This window comes from Diabrotica undecimpunctata, chromosome 4 (genome assembly GCF_040954645.1).
Source record: "Diabrotica undecimpunctata isolate CICGRU chromosome 4, icDiaUnde3, whole genome shotgun sequence".
In the NCBI taxonomy this organism is placed as follows: domain Eukaryota; kingdom Metazoa; phylum Arthropoda; class Insecta; order Coleoptera; family Chrysomelidae; genus Diabrotica; species Diabrotica undecimpunctata.
The window spans coordinates 73756892-73771777 of NC_092806.1; the positions used below are offsets into that span (position 1 = coordinate 73756892).

The window sequence follows — 14886 nt, forward strand, 5'->3', positions numbered from 1 at the left end:
TAGTATTAAGTTTATTATAATCCGAGGGACCAATATACCAACAATATTTGTTCTTTTTTTTGTGTCCATATTACTCTTAAGTATAAGCTCGTCTACTGTAACTCTTTTAAGTTCTTTGTACTATTCTCTTTAACCAACTTGAAAATTTCTGTTTTTAAGAAAGTTTGATTATGGAATTATTAGTTTGTTAGAAACACGGTTGCACAAAATTTGATATTCTCAATAACCCAGCAAATATTGGAAGTTTTTTATTCAATCATTGAGAAATATAAAGATTGTTTATACAATACAAGTATAAACTATTTTATTAGATATTTTAAACATAACTTACTACTGTTGGTAGAATTCGTAAGTAATTCTCTTGGCTCGACTTGCACAAATGGCTGTTGCTCTAACTAATCCGGCTAACACTGAAGTTTCAACAATAGCCTCATTAAATAATACTCCAAAATGTGGAACCTAAATAAAAAAAAATAATAATAATTCAAGCACGAAGTTAATGCAAACAAGTATCTATAAATATCTATTTTGGATAAGAACTGACACGGGAAATAAATGTATGCAAAGTGCGTATAGATGCATATATTGCATATTTTTGCTCATTTCGAACAATATTACATATCTAAGTTAAACACAATTTATTCTGTATATTTTAAAAATAAATTATATAAAAGTTTAAAATTTTCCTCCCTTAGTTGGAATTGTATAACTTGGATATGAACGAGCCCATTATCTCTTTGGACTTTCCCATTACTACCCGACCCGAATTTATTATGGATTTTCCAAAAATAAATTATTGGCGTAGTAATTCGTAGGTACCTACCTGCTTTTAAGGTTCTAATTGTAGGGTCGGCAGACTAAAGTACATAAGTCGAAAACTGTAGATTTTCAGAAATTGAATAAAACTATATATATAAAAAAATAATTCAATATCTCTTACAAACGTTTATTGCATTTTATGAGAGTGTGTACAACATATTTACTAGTATCTAAGTATGACTCTATAAAAAAGTATGGAAAATTGTTTTTTCTGACTTATGTTGAAAAGAACATTGGCATATATGACTTATGTTTAACAGCACAACTAGGTATTTTAGTTTGTTACATCACAATATTTTCTTAAAATTATTCATCCTCACCATCTAAAATATCAGGATCCATATTAGCTATATTTTCCTTACTAGGCAAATCTATATAAAATATATGGAAAACATTTGGTATCAATATAAGTAGAGAAATTAAGTCATCTTTTGATATAGGTAAAGGCAGTAGTGATATAACTGGGACGTTATTAGGTATAAAGGATTCCCTCCGTCTCAAATTTATCTTGTGAATTTCTGATTCCATTTGCAAGGTGTCTTTGTAAGAAACCATTCCAAATTCCGTGTCATAGCGGAGCAACCTTTTGTCCAGCCATTTAAACTGCTTTCCAATTACATCTTTATTTCTTAATACCAAAGAACCCTTCAGTAACGATTCAAAGTCCAAAAAGTCCGTATTCTGCATTTCCACAACTTAAAATTTGTTACTGCTGGACCTAATAAGTTGTATCCAGTCATGAGGATGATATATTTGGATTTCTGTTTTCTTTTTCTTCTTTTCTATTATCCCATGATCTGTATCAACTTCTAAATGGCTATGTCCGGGAACCATAAATTTATGGTCGATTCCCTCTAATTTACTGAATTTCTATTCTGACCTCAACCGGTATCAGAGTAAAATATTACGCTTCTTGTGTTATTAGGTAGGTTTGTTTGAAGATCATTAAATAGACAAGATGCAATCTGATTCGCTCCTCTAGCAGCAATAGTTTCATACCACACGTAACATACTGCTCTTCCGGTCATATTGCAATGTAAGGTGAAATTGAACGTCCACAACTGACGTTTATAAAAAGCTACATAAGAAGTCAATGATGGAGTCAGTAAACACTGTTGTATACTATCATTTTGATACATATTTATGTGTGCCATTTGGTTTGTGAATGGAGTGTGATATACGTGTCACAAAATAGTTGATACATTTTGATGATTGTTAGGTGGGAAGGCAAATACTTCTTTGATGTACTCTTTCTGGTGAAGTGTCTTTCATACGACTAAAAAGACAAAATATGGTTTTTTATTTCCTTCCTTTTGTCATCGGATATTTTATTTTTAGGTACAGTTGTTCCACGCATATCATTAATATTTGTACCACCTACTAAAGACCGTTTTTTATTGCCATGGTTTTTATAAAATTATCTCTTTCGTCAAAGGTTTTTAGTAAACATCCCCTACAAATAGCTTGACGCAGTCCATCTATTACAACAAAATATTTATACGTCTTCATACGAAATTTGTGTTTTTCGGGATCTATTGAGCGTTGTCTTTGGGTAGCTTTGTCTTCAATCTCTATTAATGATGACATGTAAGCAGACCTTTTTTGGTATGTACCCTTAGCCAATATTCATTAAATATCGCTTAAATATCGCTTCTCTCTTAGCCAAAGGTATACACTCCTTGCATTGCATGCGACATGCCAGCAGTTCTTTCATGGATCTATCAGCGATAACTTTTCCTTTAACAGTTTTATATGACTTACCCAATTTTTTTTCGTTTTTTTCTCGTGTTTAATGGAGCGAAGACTCTTTTTTGGTAACACTGTCGGAGAGATTCGTGAAGTCGATTCATCACTTGAACGTATTGTTTTTATTTCTGGAGCTTGATAATGTGGATCTTGTATGGAATCATCACTTGAAAAATCCAAATCTAATGGAATACTCGTGTTCCCGTGAAGGCCTGATGATGTTGGAGGTTCATTCTCGATCAAATAACTGCTTGTTGGCTGCTGATCTGAAAAATAAAACGTCAATAAAAACCAATGTAGGAACAAAAACATTCATAAGAAAACTCTTCAAATTGCCTACTATTTATTTAAAAAATGTTTTACACTTACCTTCGACAACAGCTTTTTGATTTAATATGTCACGTCAAGCACTTGAGGTATCTAACAACTTAAGTCATTCCTACAAATCAGCAAGACTAAATATATCAGTTGTACTTTTTCACATAAGTCAACTTATGTTCTTCATAACGTCCAAAGATTTGTAGGAATTGAAAGGTTGAAAAAGTACGCTACTTAAAATCAATGTGAAATAAACGTGTAGGACTTATGTGCTTAAGTCAGTCTATAGAGAAAAAATATATAGACATGTGCATGTACAAAAAGACAAATCGATTTTTTTGACTTATGTGCTTTAGTTTGCCGGCCCTAGAATTATTTTGTCAGTTTCCGGCAAACATTGGATTAAAGTAAACGTGGTATCCTGTTTAGTGTTTTTGAAGTGTACATTTGTATGTATTCAATTTAAATATGTCTACCATTCAAAAAAGTGCTTTTACTTATATAAAGAGGGATATATGGAGAAGCATCTTGTTTAATATAAAAATATTAACCAGATATTTGTAAAGGGCCTCGTGTTTTTAGTGATATATTTGTTTGTAATAATATAATGTTTGTCCACGTTTGACCTACTACCAGACACGAGAGTATTTAGATATTAGCGTTGCAATACATATCAACGCGTGGAGGATGACCTCAAAAGGAAAGACATCAATTTAGCAGCGGAACGTTGAGAAAGAGAGTTGTAAATAAATCATGTACTAGTAACTAACTTTCAAAAGTTAAACGACCAACATTTAAAAACCGCGACTCATAAGTTGAAGCTAAAAAAGATTACATTAGAATTCGTTCAGCAGTCGATTCATACATCTCTTCAAAATGTTTAATATAAGATGAATAAAGAAAACGAAAAATGTGTAATAAAGACCTGTGTAAAGCGGTGTTAGCAGTAAACATTCCGTTAAAAAAATTGCAAAATACATATTTTAGTATTGTAACTTCAATATTCCTAACGGGGCAACACTCAGAAAGGGCAATGTGAATGCATTGTATGGCGGAGTAATTAAGAAAATTAAAGATTCTTTACCCGATAACAACTTTTACGTAGTTGTTAATGAAAGTAAACATGCATGTGGTCGATATATGATGCATCTTATAATCGGCGCCTTAAAAGAGGATAAACCAGGAAAACCTTATTTAATAGCTGCAAACCAATAATATGGCTGTAAGCCGTTTCATTCAGCAAACACTCTCTTCTTTCTTTTTGCCAAAAGAAATAAACAGTAAGTAAGTAAAAAATTTTAATAAAAAAAAACGGATATTTTAATCCTGAATGAAAACTTTTTCCGATTTTGTAACAAAGATCATTTACAAAAAGACAATACTTACGTCAGATTTTAAATTAATTGTCACTCTATTTAAATTTCCTCCTAATGGATAAATAGTTATTAAAATATCACAGAACTCAGTGGGAATGATATCACGTCTATAGTCTCTATTGTGCTCAGACCATACAATGTGAACTTCGTCATTTCCTAAATGCCTTATCTAAAACATAAATTAATCACTATGAATAACATAAATCATTGTATATATATATATATATATATATATATATATATATATATATATATATGTATAGAAGAATAGAAGAATATATTCAAGAAGAAATCACAAGAAAACGAGTGAAATATATATTTAACACACTAATTTTTTTAAAAATGTATTGTTTAGTCTTTTAAGAAATTGAAAATTTTAAACTATTGATACTGAGTTTATCATGAAAATGTTCAATCAAAAGATTATACCTTATTAAGTACGGCCTCTGGAGAATCTCCCGGCATTCGAGTGGCAACGTGGAAAATGGCTTCTAAGAAGCTTGTAGCTATGTAAGGAGCGGTCAATCCGGTTGTTCCTTGCCTTTGTAAACCTCCTAAAAAACCGGTATGACCTTCCAATTCTACCTCCCATGCCAAAGATGCCAAAAATTGTTCATAAGCAACACTACCACCTTGATTAGACAATACTGAATTTTTATCTTCTTGGCCAGGAGCTACATAAATGATAGCAAACTAAAACAAACAAAATTTAATTGGGAATTAGAAAACTCAATATAAAAAGTATATGAATTGAATTTTACAATAATAATCTATATAACTTAAATTTCTTATTGAACTCTGTGTTGCGTAGCGCAACCTAAAATTATGATCCAAATGACGAACACCCTTTTTTAAAAAATACTACTTTTAGTTTTAAGTCGAGTTGTACCCGAGAATGCACGATAGATGTTGCATATACTCTTTGCACATAATTGCGAGATTATCACGTATTCTCTTCTCAATTTTATTAGAAAAAAAAACATCAGTCATTGTGTCACTGTCACATTTGATTAATAAAAATTAATTCGCTCATTTTTCAACACACAATGTTCAATTAACGCAAAATAAAGTTTCTCAAGTAGTAAGATGTTTTTTAAAGTGTAATACGGGAAGTGTGATCGCCAAATGTAAGGTAACACATTTTAATTAATTAATAGATATAATTAGAACCAGATCGAAGGTACTGCCCCAACAGGCAGTGAGCAACACGTCAGGAGGAGAAGATAAAATCCCCCGGTGTTCTACATGTTCCTAACGAGCCGGATACAGCAACTGTTCCCGTTTATGTAAAGCTGGAAGCTGAATTTTCATTAATTATAGCACGAGGGCGATCATCTCTCGTTTCTGCAAAGGCGTTTTCACGCAGTACTCAAGATTTTCTCACACTATTCGTAAAAAACATCACTCGCTTCCTCATTTCTTCGCAAAGAAAAGACATAGTTTTTATTCTCTCATATACACACATTGGAGTTTTGGCGGTTCCAGGATCCAAGGTTGTTCTATTAGCGCCGGGAGGCCGGTATATCGACATCGACACTTGCAAGGGATAAGGAGTTTATGTGAGGTCGCGGTTGGACTTAATGTGCGGTTTGATCATTTATTGTAACTTTTAGGAATTGTTTTTTGCATCGTCGCATGTCATTTTATTTTTAGATTTTAGATTCGCAGTGATTATAAGTAGATTTTTATGGTAATATTATTTAGTTCATGATACTAAGTATCTCTTGTTGTATTTAAAATTTGTATTATTTTTTCTCACGTTCAAAATGACTGATGTTGCAAAAATTATAAAATTGAGAGGGCATACTAAAGCTTGTATTACTAGAATTCAAACATTTGTCTCAAAAAACCAAAATGTAGTTTTAGATTGCGGTCAATATATTGCACGCAAAAATGTATTAAATGAAACTTATCGCGAGTATCTCAACCTACAAAAGGAACTTGAATTAGAAGATTTTGATAAATATTGTTCAGATAGAGACATAGTTGAAGAACAGTATTATAATTTAGATTCATATTTGTACGAGAAAATCACGCAATTATCTGCAAAACCAGTTCAAACTCAACCTATTGTAACAAATGTAATACCATCTGTTAGCACAATTCAAAATGTAAAGTTGCCAGAATTAAAAATACCTTTTTTCTCGGGCGAAATCTCAGAATGGCCCAGCTTTTTTGATGTTTTCACCAAATTAATAACAAATGATAAACAGTTATCTAATGCTCAAAAACTTATTTATCTCAAATCAGTGTTAAGGAATGAACCGTTAAAGTTAATTGACAATTTAGAAATAATTGATTCCAATTTTGAAATTGCAATACAAAATTTATGCAATAGATTTGAAAATAAATATTTAATAGTAAACAGTCATTTGAACAGTTTATTAAATGCTCCACTCATTACAAAACCCAATGCACATGCTCTAAGGGATTTCTTAACTCAAATTAAAAGCCATCTCGCTGCCTTAGAAAACCTCAACATCTCGAATCAACTCACTGATTTAATTCTCATCAATCTCTTTACTCAAAAATTAGACTATAATACTAAAAGATCATTTGAAACCGAGCGTAATATAAACAAACTCCCAAGTTTAATGGAGTTCCTTGAATTTATTGAAAGAAAATGCAAAATTCTCGAAAATCTTGTTCCTGAATACTCTCATTCTCCGAAACAAAAACAACCTTCTCGTTTTACTTCTCTTAACACAGTTAGCAATAATTTGCAGTATACTAGTAATAATCAGTATTTTAAATGTTTCTTATGTCAAAATAACTCCCATAAAATATACACTTGCCGGGAATTCTTAAATATGTCTGAAGATGAGCGTTTTCAAACGGTCAAGGCAAAGAAAGCGTGTCTCAACTGCTTGGCTAGTGGTCATTCAGCAAGCTCATGTACCTCTGCGTCAAATTGCGCTAAATGTAACAGGAGACATCACACATTGCTCCACTTCTCTAACGCTTCTACTCATAACTCAAATAGTTCTCGTTTCAGAACAAATCAAGATTCTCGTAGTCTACCCACTAGAAACACTCATTTCCAAAACACTCGTCACTCTCAAGACTCACAAGAAAATCATAATTCTCAAAATACTCGCCAGTCTCACAATATGCATGATACTCCAAATTCTCGTACTCACTCTAATGTATCTCGTGATCCCAATACTCAAAGCGAAACTTCAAGTTCACCTGCAATCCCACGAATAGCAAATCAATCTCAGTCTAATGATGTCTACCGAGCATCATCTCTCTCTACACTCTCAGGCAAAAAGGAGGTTCTACTCCAAACAGCATGTGTTACAATTTATGATTCTCATAATAATCCCGTTAAGGTTCGCTGCCTTACAGACTCAGCTAGTCAGCTTTCGTTTATCACTGAGGAATTAGCAAGTCGCTTGAAATGTATTCCTTACACAAAAAGTCTTCAAATTTCTGGAATATCCGAAATCTGTTCGACGTCGAATAAAATGGTGGATTTAAATATTTTCTCAAATGTTAATCCCACAAAACATTTTACACTCTCTTGTGCGATTCTCCCAACCATCACTTGTAAGCACCCTCAAATTACATTGGATTTTAATGCTCTCAAAATTCCACCAAACATTCACCTAGCTGATCCAGAATTTTGTACTCCTGCCGAAGTTCAAATGCTGCTTGGAGCAGATGTTTATTTCGACTTACTTACTTACGGGTTAATAAAATTAGGCCCTAATCTTCCTACCTTAACAAATACTCATCTCGGTTATCTTGTAGGTGGAAATGTACCTCAATCATCTGGGTCAATTGACTCATATTCTATACTTAACATTCAAGAAAATACTCAACCTCGAAATGAAGTATCCTTGTTCGTTCAAACTCAAAATACCGATTCACTCGTACGGTCGTTTTGGGAAATAGAAGAAATCTCGTCTTCTACTTGTACTCCAAAAATCCTAACTCCTTCGGAGCAACAAGCCGAAGATATTTTTAAATCGCCACTTAAAATATTATCATCTGGAAGATTCCAAGTAGATCTCCCTTTCAAATCTCCCAACGAATATAAAAAATTGGGCGAATCGTTTTTCCTCGCAAAGAAGCGATTCCTAAACCTCGAACAGAAACTGATCAAGTCAGATCAATTATACGCACAGTATAAACAATGTATTCATGAATATATTGCACTTGGACATTGCAGATATGTGCCTCTCTCCACTCGAAATATTCACTCTGATTTAAAATACTTTATTCCTCACCATTGCGTTTTAAAGGATAGCGTAACAAATAAGTTGCGTGTTGTCTTTGATGGCAGTATGAAAACTACCTCAAATCTAAGTCTTAATGACATAATGCTTCCTGGTTATACGGTACAACGCGAATTATTCGATATTTTGATAAATTTTAGATTATTTAAATACTGTATTGTAGCAGATCTACGTCATATGTACAGACAAATTCGAGTAAATCCCGAACAGGTATTTCTGTTGAACATCTTATGGCGTGATTCACCTCAAGAGGATTTGAAATGTCTTCAACTTGAAACTGTCACTTATGGATTAAATAACTCCGGTTTTCTCAGCACTAGATGTCTTAAGGAATTAGGTCAAAAACATTCCGACAAATTTCCCTTGGCTAGTGATGCTCTTTTAAATTGCTGTTATATCGATGATGTGCTGTATGGCTGTAACGATTTTGAAACACTCTTCGAAATTCATCGTCAATTAACCGAATGTTTGAACCTCGCTTGTTTCTCGCTTCATAAATGGTGTGCAAACTCACCTGAATTTCTCGCAGGTATTTCTCATATCTCTAATGAAGCTAGTTATGTAATCAATCCTGAAAATAACACGAACAAAATTCTCGGCCTATGTTGGAATTCTCACTCCGATCATTTTTCAGTTCTTGTGCCAAAGGTTACCGTTAAGGATACCTATACAAAAAGAGAAGTTCTTTCTTTAATTGCTTCCATTTATGACCCTATCGGATTGATTAACCCTGTAGTGGTATCTGCTAAATTAATTATGAGAAAGATTTGGTTAGAAAGGTCGAATTGGGATGACCACCTCAGTCCAAATTTGCTTACACAATGGAATCTATTTTTACAAACACTTCCTCACCTCTCCAATCTCAAGATTCCTAGGTTGCTGCAAAATTCTAGCAATGTAACAAGTACTCAAATACATGGGTTTTCGGATGCAAGTCTTAGCGCGTATGGTGCTTGCGTTTATTTAAGAACATCACATGAAAATGGCTTTATCTCTTGCAATCTAATCTCCTCAAAGAGTCGTGTTAGTCCTGTAAAAGTTGTGACTCTTCCTCGATTAGAACTTCTAGGAGTATTATTACTCTCTAATCTTGTTACGAAGATTCTTTCTGTCTTGATTCCATCCCAATCTCAGATAAATTCTGTCAATTTATGGACAGATTCCGAAGTCGTCCTCGCATGGATTAATTCACACCCTTCTCGTTGGTCTACCTTTGTAGCCAATAGAGTAACTCAAATTCAAGAACTCACCTCCAACCATACATGGAGACATGTACGATCGAAAGACAACCCTGCGGATATATTATCTCGTGGTGCTACACCCTTGCAGTTGCTTGATTGTGATCTTTGGTTTAATGGTCCTCAATTTTTGTCAGATCCACACTTTGATTTCAACCTCTTTGTATATAATGGTCCTTCGAGTATTAATGTTGATGAACTGCCTGAACTCAAAAGGGTTACTCATCTGATCAGAAAACCAGATTCACAAGTGTATGATGCCCTCTGCAAATTTTCATGTTTCACTCGACTTCAGAGAGCTTTTGCATACTGCATTCGTTTTATTCACAATGTAAGAGCTAAGTCTCATAGACGTACAGGTCCTCTCACTCCAAATGAACTCTCTAGTTCTGAGTTAATGATTATCAAATTGACCCAGTCTCATTTCTTCAGTTCGGAAATCCAATTTTTAATGGATAATCGTCTGCTTAACGATAAGTCTATTCGTAAATTGAATCCCTTTCTAGATTCGTCTCAAATGATACGAGTAGGCGGTCGTCTTCTCTTTTCAGATGTTTCTTATGATCAGAAATTCCCTCTACTGTTGCCCTCAAAATCACATATTGTCAATTTATTACTTACCCGAGAACATCGAAGACTTCTACATTCTGGCCCTCAAAATACACTGTCCAATGTTAGATTGAAATTCTGGCCTCTTGATGGTCTTCGACAAATCAAACGTATAATACAAAATTGTCTCACTTGTTACCGTTTTAACGCACAAGTCGCTTCCCAAATCATGGCTAATCTCCCGAGGGAAAGAGTTCAAATTGCACGTCCATTTATAAACGTTGGAGTTGATTTTGGTGGTCCATTTCCAATCAAGACCTCTAAACTCAAGAGAGCTCCCCTTACTAAGGCCTATATGGCAGTGTTTGTATGTTTAGCTACTCGCGCCGTGCATGTGGAATTAATTTCCAGTCTTTCTACTGAAGCGTTCTTATTGACTCTGAAAAGATTTATCGCCCGAAGGGGTAATCCGAGTATCATTTTCAGCGATAATGGCACCAACTTTCTAGGTGCGAAAAATCAATTGAAAGAACTTTATGAGTTGCTTCTCAAAGGTGATACCTCTGAATCTATTCGCTCTTTCGCTACTTCATGTCAAATTCAATGGAAGTTTATCCCTCCACGCTCACCACACCACGGTGGTATTTGGGAAGCTGCCATAAAGAGCTTCAAATATCATCTCGTAAGAATAATGGGTAACTCCAATTTTACTTTCGAAGAACTATCCACTGTACTTTCGCAGATTGAAGCAGTGCTCAATTCACGCCCTATCTGTGCGCTCTCAGACGACCCGTCCGATTTTTCCTTTCTTACTCCCGGACACTTCCTTATTGGATCTAACTTAATGTCTTATCCTGAATTAGATCTCTCTGATATTCAAGAAAATAAATTGTCTTTGTGGAATAAATGCACAAGAATTCAGCAGCATATGTGGAAGGTTTGGACTCGCGATTATCTTAATAGGCTTCAAAATAGACCTAAATGGTTCACTCTTCAGGTAGGCATAAAGCCTGATGATCTCGTCTTGCTTAAGGACGAAAACTCGCCTCCTCTCAAATGGCCTATAGCACGGGTAGTTGAGACATATCCGGGAAAGGACAACAAGGTAAGAGTTGTTAAGGTCAGAACTCCTGAAGGGTTATACGTTCGCTCTATTGCTAAACTGTGTCCTCTTCCTATGACTCACCTTCAAGAATTTTAATAGTTTTTTTAGATTAGTTATACCTTTCTTCAAATTGTACATAAATATTTTTTTTTTTGATGCGTTCACATCAAGAGGGGGACTGTGTTGCGTAGCGCAACCTAAAATTATGATCCAAATGACGAACACCCTTTTTTAAAAAATACTACTTTTAGTTTTAAGTCGATTTGTACCCGAGAATGCACGATAGATGTTGCATATACTCTTTGCACATAATTGCGAGATTATCACGTATTCTCTTCTCAATTTTATTAGAAAAAAAAACATCAGTCATTGTGTCACTGTCACATTTGATTAATAAAAATTCGCTCATTTTTCAACACACAATGTTCAATTAACGCAAAATAAAGTTTCTCAAGTAGTAAGATGTTTTTTAAAGTGTAATACGGGAAGTGTGATCGCCAAATGTAAGGTAACACATTTTAATTAATTAATAGATATAATTAGAACCAGATCGAAGGTACTGCCCCAACAGGCAGTGAGCAACACGTCAGGAGGAGAAGATAAAATCCCCCGGTGTTCTACTCTGTACAACTGAAAAAAAAATTATAGGAAGTAGATTACCGTCAGTTTTAATCATGATAATGATATATGTAAATACTGTATGTTTTGCTCCTTCTCTGCTCTCGGTGTCTTTTTCGCTTTCACTTTCTCTTTCCCTCTCTCCTGCGTTTACTAATATAGAAATTCGTTGTGTTCTTCTTAAACATCTCTTTTAAATAACATAGTTGTAAAATCTCACCAGGCTGATTCTTTTTATTACTTTGTTTTGTCGATGGAATTAAACAGTTAATTTGAACGAGTGTATATATATATATATATATATATATATATATATATATATACATAGATTTATGTATATTATGTATATTAACGCGGGTAGGAACTCCTTTTCGGATAGTCCTATCAGGGAAAGTGAATCGATCCCTGCCTTCTGCAGATTCCAGGTGTTTCCTGACCCGGCAAACTAGTACCTGCTAAGGGTCCCTTGACCAGGCTAACAGTTGAAGACCACAACGGTTTGCGGATTCAATGGCGGAGGTGGCAACCCAAACTTTAGGGGATGAAATAAAAGGAATAAAGGGAAGACAGGTCTCTTTGAGCCGTAGAGAAGGCAACCGGTCTAGGAGCGGCACTGCGAAATCAAAGCTCCGGTCCTCCAAGATAGGGGTTGAGGCATCGGGTTAATCCCTCGATACTTAATAAAAACTTTAAAGGTTAAAAATTCCAGTAACAGACATTGGAAACGATTGAACAAACGAAGACGACTTAAGCTTAGAAAACGGACTATGGATATTGGTACTTAAAACGTTCAAGGGCTCTCCAATAAACTCAACGACGTAATTTCGGAAGCCAATAAATCAAAAATGGATGTTTTAGTACTTACCGAGACTAAAAAGAAAGGCACGGCTCAGAAAAGCTAGGAGCTAAGAGCCCAGCAAGGAGTGGCCATACTTATAAGAAAAAAACTTGGAAGGTGCATAACATTCTGGGAAGCAATGAATCAACGCATCATCAAACTTAACCTGGCCCTGCATAGTAGTAAAGTCACCATTCTTGGCATCTATGCAATAAACGAGGACGCTTTATTAAAAGATAAAGAAGAGTTCTTTGAGCACCTATCTTACGAAAAATAGGAACATCAAGAGAAATACTCCTATTAGGAGACCTAAAGGCGAGAACGGACAAAAAAATTAAAGATAAAATAGTTGGTCAATTCGGATAAGATACTAAAAATGACAATGGAGATAGGCTTATCAACATATGTGAACAAAACAACCTAAGAATACTTAACGGCTTTTTCCAGCATCGAGAAACACATAAATTCACTTGGGTCCAACAATCAAGAAATTTGAAATCTATTATAGACTATGCGATCGTCCGACAAAATACGCAACTCAATATACAAGACGTAAGAGCGCTTAGAGGAAGTACATGTGGAAGCGACCACTACCTAGTAAAGGCTAAAATAATGCACATACGACTAGGCAACAAAAAATAACACAACGAGGAACAAGAGCAAAAAAACAATAGAAACTAAATACAACTTGGATAGCCTCAACCATGAAAGCACAAAGACACTGTACAAAAAGCGACTAAATGAAAAGCTCTTACAACAAAACTTTGATAGTGTTGAGCAACATTACAATTACATAAAACAATGTCTCAAAAGGGCAGTAGAAGAAGCCCTGGGTAAATATGAAAAAACCGAACGAAGGAAGCCATATTGGTGGGATGAAGAAATCGAAGAAAAAATAAAGATTAAACGAGATAAATATCACAAGCACTTAAATAAAAATACTGATCAAAGTAAAAACGAATAACGAACAGCCCAAAGAAACGTACGAGGTACGATAACTAAGAAGAAAAACGAAAGCTGGGAAAGAAACTGCTCCACAATAAACACTTACTTGAGGGATAGCAGAAGCACCGAAAGCCGGAAAATACTTCGATCTCTTCGACAAGATAAAACTAAAGACATCATCTCACCGATCATCGTACATAAATGGAATGTATAATTCGCAAATCAACTGGCGGAAGAAAGGGTAGAATATTTGTAAACACCTCAAACACAATCAGAGGTGCAAGTACATATAATAGCTTCCCCAATTTGAATTGACGACAAAGAAGTAGCAAGAGTATGCCAAGCATTAAAGAATAGAAAAACACCAGGATCTGGCAATATCCCACCTGAGCTACTCAAGTACGGTACAAGCAATTAATATAAGAAGCTAACCAGCCTTTACCAAAAACGTATTAACGGAAAGAGTATAACGGAGGAGTGAAGGACATCGTTTATTGCGACAATACATAAGAAGGAAAGTAAAGATGTATGTGACAATTATCGAGGAATCGCAGTCCTTAGCACCATCTCGAGAGTTTACGGGAAACTCATCAAAAAGAGAATTGAAGATGAATTCTGTGATATGGAGGCCGAAGAACAGGTCAGCTTTAGAGCAGGTAGATCAACTATTGACCATCTGTTTACTGTTACTCAGCTAATCAAAAAAAAAGTAGCATGAAATCAACCAATACATCTCATCTACGTAGACCTTAAAAAAGCTTATTATAGTGTGCCACAACAAAAACTCTGGGAAACTCTCGAGAAAACAAATATTAGTGTAACCTTAATCAAGGCTGTTCAAGACCTCTACAAGAACAATACAAGTAAAATAAAGAAAGGTCAGGAGGTATCCAAGGGTTTCACTATCAGCAAAGAACTCAAACAAGGATGCTGCATGTCTCCTACTTTGTTTAAGATCGACTCGGAGCAAGCGATGAAGACGTGGAAAAGAAAATGCAGAAACATGGGAATTCCTCTAAACGACGCAATATTGTACACATTGAGTTCTACAGACGACCAGATAATGATGGTCCAAGACTATGAACATCTCGAA

General features: G+C 34.8%; 1 protein-coding gene across 3 annotated transcripts in view; it reads right to left on the bottom strand.

Moving 5' to 3' along the window:
• LOC140439677 (probable Rho GTPase-activating protein CG5521) overlaps positions 1–14886 on the bottom strand; it is a 116918-nt gene that overhangs the window by 19001 nt on the left and 83031 nt on the right. For all 3 annotated transcript variants that reach the window (XM_072529747.1, XM_072529748.1, XM_072529746.1), the window contains 3 exons: positions 4689–4952; positions 4270–4428; positions 332–459 (listed from right to left, as the gene is read on the bottom strand). In XM_072529747.1, the coding sequence (XP_072385848.1) occupies positions 332–459; positions 4270–4428; positions 4689–4952 (551 nt within the window). The remainder of the gene's footprint in view (positions 1–331; positions 460–4269; positions 4429–4688; positions 4953–14886) is intronic.